The sequence below is a fragment of the Pteropus alecto genome, unplaced genomic scaffold (genome assembly GCF_000325575.1).
Source record: "Pteropus alecto unplaced genomic scaffold, ASM32557v1 scaffold78, whole genome shotgun sequence".
Classification (NCBI taxonomy): Eukaryota; Metazoa; Chordata; class Mammalia; order Chiroptera; family Pteropodidae; genus Pteropus; species Pteropus alecto.
The window spans coordinates 18457132-18467684 of NW_006443124.1; the positions used below are offsets into that span (position 1 = coordinate 18457132).

At 42.9% G+C, this 10553-nt stretch overlaps 1 protein-coding gene across 1 annotated transcript; it reads left to right on the plus strand.

The window, feature by feature from the left end:
• Nucleotides 1-5912: 5912 nt before the first annotated feature.
• LOC102880121 (olfactory receptor 2T1) lies at nt 5913-10095 on the plus strand. The gene is given in 3 exon segments (XM_006923287.2): nt 5913-5969; nt 8591-8735; nt 9158-10095. Coding segments are annotated over 3 exon segments (1140 nt in total).
• The last annotated feature ends 458 nt before the right edge of the window (nt 10096-10553 follow it).

Sequence of the window (10553 nt, forward strand, 5' to 3'; positions counted from 1 at the left end):
TCATTGAGGTGGGGGATGCAGCTGTGGAAAACATGTTAACTGAAGAGCATAGGGCAGAATGGGGGAAGAGAGAGAGCAGTTTTAATCAGCTGAGTCGGTTATTTCTGCAGGCCCTTTCCTTTGCATCTATTTTTACTTTCAGATGCCTCCCCTTCTCTCTCAGTAGAAGTAATTGACAAGGAAGTTACTTTTCATGGCAGTTTGTTAATTCAAGGTAAAGATATCTAGTGAAAGGAAATTGAATCGTTTTGAAGAGAGTAGTGGCATCGACACTGAGCTAAAAGAATAATGATTCAGAAAAGTTCCCTGATTCCTCGGGACAAGTGAAGTGGATTTATCTAGTTTCGGGAACAAGAATTTAATATCTTCCAAGGGTTCACAGGAATAGGTTGCACTTCCCAGTTCATTTGCTGGGGGAACCTTTGAGGACTCACAATAAACTGGTTTAATTTGAGATAAATGTACCCAGTGGTTGATTCCTTATAATTGACAGCAGTTGGAGAACTTAACAAAACTTGGCAGGGCCCTTTCTGTTTGCCTTGAGGGCTGACTGTCAATAAATCACAGGGAGGGAGCTGCTCTGCTCCTAGGAACCCTGACAGGAAGCGAAGCGGGTTGTCTATGAATGGGTTAGCCTTAGGATCCCCACAAACGTGCTTTGTGTGATGGTCAAGGGGGCTGCCCCGTTTTTTGGCTGTGTCCCAGTTTGCTGGGATGAGGCGTTGGACCCTGGTCCTGACGTATGGTAGAAAACGTCATTGCTAGTCCTGGTCTCACAATGGGAAAAGTAAATTATCTTATGTTAGGCTGGTTATTTATTCCTGTCACTGTGTAGTTAGCATTAGAGAAAGGCCCATGGGAGCAGTCAGGACAGAGTAGGTAGCTATGGTATCTAATACAAACTCAGTTTTTCCTTCCTGCTGTGTTGAGGCTCCACTGTCCTGATTGCAATGGATTTCCCTAGGATTGGAGCTGGTGAGCACTTGGGCTTCCGTTGTTGGCAGAGGGAGCCAGCACCACTCTCATGAGAGACTTGCTATAAGGGGAGATCTTATGAGGTCCACCCCTGCCAGACTTACCAGGGCTGGATAGACACAGCCCTTTCAGTGCCCTTCCTTCTTCACTTTGCACATTGAAAATGCACCCTCTCCAGAACTGAAAGGTTTTTATTGCCTAGGGTCACCTCGAGATGGTCCCTGCATTATGGCAGCTAAAATTTGCACCCTTTTTGTACTCTGCTTCTTTCTCTGCCCGGTCTCAGTTATTAGACACCTTAAAGACTTCTGGCACTTAAGGCAGCCTGTGGGGTTTGGGGTCCAGGCCTCAACTTTTGGAGCTTCCTTTTGAAAATCGGGCACAGCCCGAGTTATGACATGCATAGCCAAGAGTGTCTGGCTCTCAGACTTTGGGCCAATGTTAGTATATTCTCTAAAAGCCTCAGAAAACTGGTTAAGGCAACATAAAACACAGACAATTATTTTGATGAAGCACAGAATTCTTGTTTTCTACTGAGAAAACTTTTCCATAATGTTAGTAGAAGGCCAATATAATAGTCTAAGAAACATGAAAACACAACTCTAATTTTGTATTAGCTTACTTTTGACTTTTAAATTTTCAATCTTGTTTAGCTTAATCACATAAAATTTCCTCTCAGGATTTCTCTTCACAAACCTTCTACAACTTTCCTCATTCCTTCAGTTTGCCTCTTCTCACTTATTCAGAAATAACCAACTTTAAGATAAACACCTTTCCTTCAATTCCCTTCAAAATATATCTCCATACTTGATACCTTCTGTTACCAAAAACATACATCTTCTTTCCCATCATAATTAGAATTCTTAACTCAACCACCATATTACATATAACACAGACAAATACAGATCAGAGGTCATGCACATATTCATTTTTTCCCATCATCAGTATTTGTAACTTCCCTGAGGGTGCATATCTTGTTTCCTCAGGAAGCAATGAAATAGATGGGGTCCCCAGAGAACTCGGTCCCCCCTTCAGTGTGTGAGAGTGAAAAGGGAGAAGAAAATTCCTCATTATTTTCAGATCTCCAAGAAGGTGCTCCTATCATTGAGTCATCTAATCATTCTGGGTCTTGGTAAGAGAGCATAGAAACTTGTACGTAGAGGACTTCTTGCCACTTTTCCTTGCAAAAAAGATCTAATTGGAGGAAAGTATTGTAGTTTAGCGAACCGTTTGCAGGCCAAACTTCTTGGACCCCCTCCCATAGTTAGTTTGGAAGGAGGCAGGACCCCTAGGGGTCCTTGCTGGGAGGAATTGCTGCCGAAGGTTTCATTGACAGCTGGGCCGTGGGGCTAAGCTGGGAAGTGCCCCTGCCGCCGGTGCCGGGGAAGAGGAGAAATAGTCTTCCCTTACTAGGAATTGAACCTGGGAACCCTCTGCAAAAGCACTGAAACTTAACCTCAAGAAACCAGAGGACATAATCCTAGCTGTGCCTGGGTCTGAAAGCGCGTTAGGGGGATATGGGAGGGGATCCTGGGCCCCCCATTGCCAGAGAGGAATGGCAGCATGGGTCTGGGCCCAACACTGCGCCGAGTGCGCAGGGATTTACCTGTGGCTCCAAGGGAGAGAGAAACACACAGAAATTCAGGGATAGCAACAGAAGTTTAGCTTTTTGGGGGTGGGTGGGCAAGACTTTGAAGTCCCGCACAGTAGGGGACACAGGCCAGGGAGCCCAACGCAATCTGGGCTGTCTGGCCTGATGCTCAGCTTTGAGCTATTTGGGCTCACTCTGAGATTGCTGTAGCATCCGGGAGCCAATGGAGAAATGAGGACAGGATAGGGGATGAGTAAGGAGAGTTCAGTGGAACTGCTACCGTGACCCTGCATCTTTCCCACTAGAATTCCCACTAGAGAGGGGAAGGAAGGAGGGAAAGGCCAAGAGGCAAGGTCAGGGAGTAAGGCCAGGCAAGCATCTGCAGCCCACTGCTTCCCCGTTTGCAAGCCCCCAGCAAAAATGAAAGCAAGGGGCTGAGGGGGAAGAACAGAGTTTCCCATGGAGACTCACCCGTTTTGTTGTGGCTGACAGGTTCTTCTAGTCTTTTAGTTTGGAATTCAGACAGGGCCCCTCAGCAGGTATTCTCTGTAATTCTGATGGTGATGCCAAGTCAGGGAAGTTAGAGGGAAAAAAGCAGGAAAAGTAGACAGGACCGGTAGACTCCTGCTCAGTCAGGGAACAAGTCCCTCACCAGCCCCCTAGAAACAACATCAACTGTTTGTCCAAGGCCAATTGATCTGCATGGCATAGGGAAATGAATCCTGGCCACTCTCAGATAAGAGGAGTCATGGCAAACTTGGGTGGGACCAGTTTATGTCCATTTGTCCCTTAGTGGTTGCCAGGAAAGATGATGCAGGACAGGGCAAATGTCTTCGAGTGGGGTGAGACCCAGCCCTGCACTGAGAGAAGAATAGGGTCCTTTGGCGGATAGTAGAGAAAGAATTCAATGCACCAGAGTTGGAGTCAAAGGGAAGTTTATTAGAAAAGGAGTAACATCCCACAGTATGGTCTCTCTCCTCTTGGTGCCTTTACTCTGTCTCTCTGTCTCTCTCTGTCTCTCTCTGTCTCTCTCTGTCTCTCTCACTGTCTCTCTTACTGTCCCTCTCACTCTCTGCCTCTGAGAGGAGACTACACTCTTGTCCATGGAGTGTTACCTCTTTACTAATAAACTTTCTTTTTGACTCCAACTTTGGCGTATGTGTTGAATTCTTTCTTCACTCTCCACCAAGGACCCTCTTCTTCTCTCAGTGCAGAGCTTGGTCTCCCCCCAACTCAGGGAATTTGCCTTGTCCTGTATCACCTTCCACTCCCTTGCTCATACCAGGACATGTGAGTAACGTGCTCTTTTTATTATGCATTCCACAGATTGCATAGCTGAGGAAAGGTACTAGGAAAGAGGAACGTGAGATGATGAGGTTAAACAAGGAGGCCGTGGGGAAAATGGATAGATTATTTTCAAGCTTTATGAAAATTAAGTGATTGAATTTAATAATTAGAAGTTTTGTCTTGACAATGCAAAATCCTTGATTACATTTAGCCCAGTCATCTAGGAGCTTCTGCGATACTTATACCACCTCTGTCCTTCTGTCCCTGCTATCTGAAGGAAAGCCCAGGTCTTTTGACATTGTGCGGGTAGGTCTCAGGTGACTGGGCAATGCACATGCACATCCAGCTTGGCTTCTTAATGACAGTTTAAATGGTGAATAAGGAAATAAGTTTCCACTGTTTTCCTAGTGAAAGGGATGAGTCGACTCTCCTTTTAAGATATAAATGAGTTGACTCTAAGGAAAGGGAGGCAGGGCAGCAAACCTCAGGTGCACGTTCAGTGAAGAAATGACTGCCCACGCCTCCCACCCCAACTGCAACGGCATCAGATGCCAATTGCCTGCTTGATTATTTCTGGGAATTGTCTGGAGTATACATTGCAAATTTCCATTTGCAAGGGTGCTATTTGATGAAACAGTGGGAAGAATCTTCTTTCATATAAAATACCTGTTTATGTCTGTGTGTAATTTTAGTGAAAGCTTTTCTTATCCTTTATTCTTTTTTAATAATTTAAGCAAACCTTGACTTCGTGGATGGGATAGCGACAATATCATTTGAAAGACATAGGATGAAACAAATACTTACGCCTAGTCTTAGTTTATAGAGCACAGACCAGGAAGAGGCATTGTGATTCCCTGCTGGTATTGTGCCCCCTACTCTCCCTCCCTCCTCCCCATTCCCCTAGCACTGGGTTGTGATTGTGAGGGTCAGAGAACTGTAGGTGAGAGAGTAGGCAGACACCTGCAGGCTGTCTTACTTCATGCCCTGGGCTCTGCCTTGCTGTCAGTGGTACAAGCATTTTACATAGCACTTTTCCCTAATAATTTTAAAGGATGTGCAGAAACCTGCATTTCTCATATCCTCTCTGCCTGGGGCTCAACAAGCAATTTTGTAGTGCCCTCTGTACCAAAATAGTGGGGCTTATCCAGATTTACTGTCTCTTTAAGGGTCCTGGCAGAAGGGCCATGTGACTGACAAAGGAATGTAGTTCTCAATTTCTCCCTGTAGTGATTCCTCACAGTAATGGACACCTGGTGAGATTGTCTGAGGAAACTGGTATTTTATTATCTAATAATTTTATAATTGTTATTTCAATTTGATTTTATTCTTAATAATTCCAACTTTTTGAGATACTATGGGGAAATTGGGAATTCAGAGACAATTTAGAAATATATGTAAGGTTTTGCATCTAGTTTCAAAACTGTGCAACTATGGATTGACCTAGCTTGAGAAAGTTCTTGTGAAAATACAAGAAGAGTTTTAATGAGTATATGATATGTCATACCTGAATAAGAACAAATTATATTCCAGTGTATTCTGCACTGGAGACACTCCACCTGAAGTAATTGTGGAGACCGAGATAAGGCATTTTAAATGGACACTGTCAAAGTTCATCTCAAGTTAATACATGAGACTTGCACATTTTGGCAAGGGATTTGTAGATGAATGCTTAGGCGAATCTAGAGGCAGGAAGGGCACAGAAAAGTGTGGAGGAGACTTTGCAGTTCTATGCACATCAAGACAGTCTGGGTGCTTGGTACAAAGAGAAGAAACTGCTTCTGAGGAAGAGGCTTAAGGAGGCAGCTTCCAATTCAGGCGAGCACAGAGTTTCCTCTTGCCCTGCATGAGCATAGACCTGCTCTTTAATTTGTCAGGACAGGCACCTGCGGCCACATAGAACCAGAGGGGCCGCAACGTGCAACTTAGAGATGCCACCATGACTTGATTTAAATAGAGTTGGGGAGGGGGGAATGGTGGACATTCCAATCCTGTGCAGATATCATATCCTAACTTCAAGTTAGGAGGGATGGAGCAATTTCACTTATCTCCACTCAACCACATGGCTGTGCCTGACAAAGTAAGAGCTAATATTTGCAAACGCCAAGATAGAATAAAGGTATTGCTCTCTCCTGATGTGTGGTATAGTGTAGTAAAAAGCGATTTAAGAAAGCTTTAAAGACAATTTCCTCCAATAAAGTCATACCAAGTTTATACAATGCTTTTTTCTTCTTATGTCCTCATAATTTGCAGACCAAGAATATCTATGCTTCTCAAACACATTTAGATGCTCTCCAGGCTTAACCAAATGTGATGCACAAATATTTTTTGATAATTTATGCTAGAGACCATTTCTCTCAAGACAAGGGATATTAAGGGGAAATACAGAATCTAACTAGTGAATTAGCCCCACCGGAGGCACCAGAGTTTGTAGACTTGAAGTTGAAAAAAATACTTACAATTTAAATACACAGATTTTAGTTGAATAGTAGGTTGTTTACATGAAAAATTGGTATTTCTCACACATTTACCAATAATTTTGAAATAACTAACATATGTGTATACATTAACATTTAACTTTGCATTATATAAAATATTTTCACCTGTAACTATGAACTCTTTTTTTTTTTTTTCCTATAGGCCAGCCCTGAATGTTATATTGTGTTAATTTAACATTAATAGAAACTAAAGCTCAGACAGTTTGGAGAGAGAATCATAGAATTAATTAATATCATGGCCAGGAGAACTCAATTCATCTGATGCTAAATTTCGTTTTCCTGTCTACTACATTGTGTCAGAAGCAAATACCTGTACAAAGGCACAGAATCACTGCAGGCATCCCTCATTGTTTCATTCTTATTGAACCTGAGCAAAGAAGTGTCACCTGTGCCCAGAAGTTCCACAAGAACAGTTCTTTCTCATGGCACTCCCCCTGGTGAGTGAGAGAGCAGGTAATCCATTTAACTAAAAGACTCCCTCTCTGACAATCAGAACTTTTTAGTGTGAACAAGAGAGGCCTTTGTTATTGCTATGACTGCAGGACCTGGAGAGGGCAGGGAACTAAGGTGGCAGAAAATTAAACAAAGACTTAGGTCAATGTGAATGGAGAACAAAGCTGTTTGACTGTGTAAAGCAATATTTAATTTTCTCTTTGTTACTAAGGACTTAGAGTTTGGTAAACGTTAGAACCAAAATGTGGGAGAAGCTAAGACACCAGTAATGTTAGGGCTATTCCAGAAACTGGACAACATTCTCTTTCTGATACTTATTTAAGTGGCTCCATCAATGGAAATTACAAAGGCCAAAGAAAAATGAAGCAGGTTGTAGAGGATGAAATAAATGGTCCATGCTGTCAGAGAAATTTATAAGATCTGGCACCAAAGATTTTGAAATTGGTGAAAAAAAAAAAGATAAACCTGAAAACAGAGTTTGCACCCTTAAAAATCAGCTGCCTGATTATAATAATTTATCCAATATACTCTTAATTATAGATAGTTTTCACCTATCACATTAAGGGTTACATGTATTTAACGAGTTAACAGAGTCGTATTATTGGCACGTTTCATTTGATAACTATGGTGAATACTAAGTTGATTTTCTGTGCTGTGAGTAAGAGCACAGAGTAAGTTAGACTTCTTTGTGCAAACATCCCTGTCCTTAACATCTCACGTGACCAGGGGAGCATTGCTTTTCATCCTGCCATCGCTAAAGAGTTTGCTGTTCCTCTGGCCTTGGGTTCACTGTGAAGCTCAGTGAGTGCACAGATTTGGAGCATCTGGCACAAAGTAAGCTCTTTGTGATGTCTTTATCTTCATTTTTCATAGGGTTTCTTCTGTGCAATAGACTCTAATGCTCATATTTTTTAGGATGTTTAGAGGAGCATAGACTAGTTTGATCTATTTAACTCCCAAACATGTTGATAAAACATATTCTACCTTGTCCTATTCAACTTCAAACACATGAAAAATATTCCCTAACTTTTAAAAGTTGTGGACCTCTATTTACTTTTTATCCTCACCTAAAATTATATAAAACATAGTAACTATGTTTTTCTTAATTACTAATCACTCTGAAAAAATATCCCCGCTCAATTTCCTCTGAATCCTAATTGCTAATGCTAAATGTCTATGCTACCTGTAATTCAAATTCCAATTCCTCCTCATCCTGAAATTGAAATTTCTTTCTTAAAAAATAAACAAAAATCACCCTAAAACAGTAACTGCCTCTTGTATTGGACGACAATTTGTGTCTGAGTTTGCAAGACTAGTTTTCATTGCCCACTTTACTTCCTCCCATACAGTTTTTGTCTGCACCATAGATGGACTGACACCATGAAAACACTCTTAACTCGACAGTGACTCGTAACCTAAATGGGAGAGTACCCATATTTGTGGCTAAATGGCAGGTGTAGACTTGCCACACCCAATACTGCACTGTTCGAAGATTACCTTAGTGATACCGATAACAATAGATTGATTTAGTAAGGATACCGATTTAAACGCATCTAAAGTAATATTTCACACATGGGCATGTGCACATGCATGCTCTCACACACTCCCCAGCCAGAGTACGCTGAATGCTGTATATATTGTACATACACTTGGTTGTTACGAGATTCACTGTAGTAGCATCTGCCAACATCATCTTGTCCAATGTATTTAAAAAGCTATTGATTTAAAAATTATCAATTTTACTTAAAACATTCAAGAATAGATAAGTCCTTACGTATCAATCTCAAAGTATCAAGGAAAAATATTTTTAAATGTTTTCTTGTAATTTTTAAGAGTTTACTGCCTAATGATCCACCTGTATGCTATTCTGTTTGTTCCGTGCCAATGTCATTGTTTTATTTGGAAGATTCACAATTATAGCACGACCTCGTGGAGCTAATTGAAGGAGGAGGGGAAGGGAAGAAGGTATGACAGGTTCCCTGAAACACTTTTCTTGAGAGAGCTGTGAGCTCCGCACAACAACAGTGCCCAGAGATCAGGGCAGAAAGCAGAGAAGTGGGGACCACAGAGAAGTGGGAACAGCAGAGAAGAACAGCTGCTATTAACTGCAGTTGCGAAATGTAAGGCTGAGCCACAGCCCCATCCCCCAACTCAGAAGGCACCTCCCCCCATATCCTCCAAGACCGAATACCACGGAATTCAAGGGGAATCTGAGCAAATGCTACTGAAACTGATGCTAACACAGGCAGGGACTAAGACTCCTGGTAGTGAGTGTGACTGAATATTATAAGAAAAAAAGGCACTATTAAGGCTTTATGTAAAGCAGGGATCCAAGAGGTTTAGACGCCACCACTAGAGTTAATGGAAGGGCACAATACATCTTCCACAGACTTCATTCTCCAGGGACTGCTAGACAGAGACGACATCTCAGGCCTTCTCTTCTCCATCATCTCCGCCATCTTCTTCATCACGCTGATAGCCAATGGAGCCATGATCCTCCTGACCCACGTGGACGCACACCTGCACACCCCCATGTACTTCCTGCTCAGCCACCTATCCTTCATCGACATGATGTACATCTCCACCACTGTGCCCAAGATGCTGGTTGACTACCTGCTGGGCCAAAAAACGATCTCTTTTGTGGGATGCGCAGCTCAGCACTTCCTCTACATCACTCTTGCAGGGGCTGAGTTTTTCCTGCTGGGGCTTATGGCCTATGACCGCTACGTGGCCATTTGCCACCCTCTGAGGTACCCTGTCCTCATGAGCCGCCGGGTCTGTTGGGCAACCATAGCCGGTTCCTGGTTCGGAGGCTCTTTCGATGGCTTCCTCCTCACCCCCATCACCATGAGCTTCTCCTTCTGCAACTCCCGGGAGATCAACCATTTCTTCTGTGAGGCGCCTGCAGTCCTGAAGCTGGCATGTGCAGACACAGCCCTATACCAGGCAGCGATGTATGTGTGCTGTGTGTTGATGCTGCTGATTCCTTTCTGTGTGGTAACCGCCTCCTATGCCCAAATTCTGACTGCAGTCCACCGCATGAGCTCACTGGAGGGGAGGAAAAAGGCACTTGCCACCTGCTCATCTCACATGACAGTGGTGACCTTATTTTACGGGGCCGCCATATACACCTACATGCTGCCTCGTTCTTACCACCAGCCAGCCCAAGACAAAGTCTTCTCCGTGTTCTACACCATCCTCACCCCGATGCTGAACCCTCTCATCTATAGCCTGAGAAACAAGGAGGTGGCTGGTGCTCTGAAGAGGGCACTGGGCAAGTTCAAGGGCACATGAACTGGGTCAGGGGGTGACTTTTACAGTAGAGTCCTCCCACACGGATGGCAAATCGGGTTCCGCTTTGTCACATGGTAGTTAGAGTTGCCAATTCACAATCCCACCAACAGAGCAACATCATCACCACAAATTCTGTTTTTCTTTTGTCTTTTTGATGATAGTCATTCTAACAAATGTGAAGTAACATTGCATTGTGTTGTACACCTTAAACTAATACACTGTTATATGTAAATTATGTTACTAAAACTAGAAAAAATGTAACTCATAATGTAGTGTATTTTATAGAAGAACTAGATTAGCACAATGGGATAGTGGAGATCAGTGGACTGTTCAATTTATGGCAATCAAGGAAGGACTTTCTGAAGAGGCTGCATTTGAGCAAGAAAGAAACAGGCATAGGAAGATCCAGGCACAAAGCTTTCAGGTAGAAAGAATAGTAGGTGTCACTGTGCTGAAAT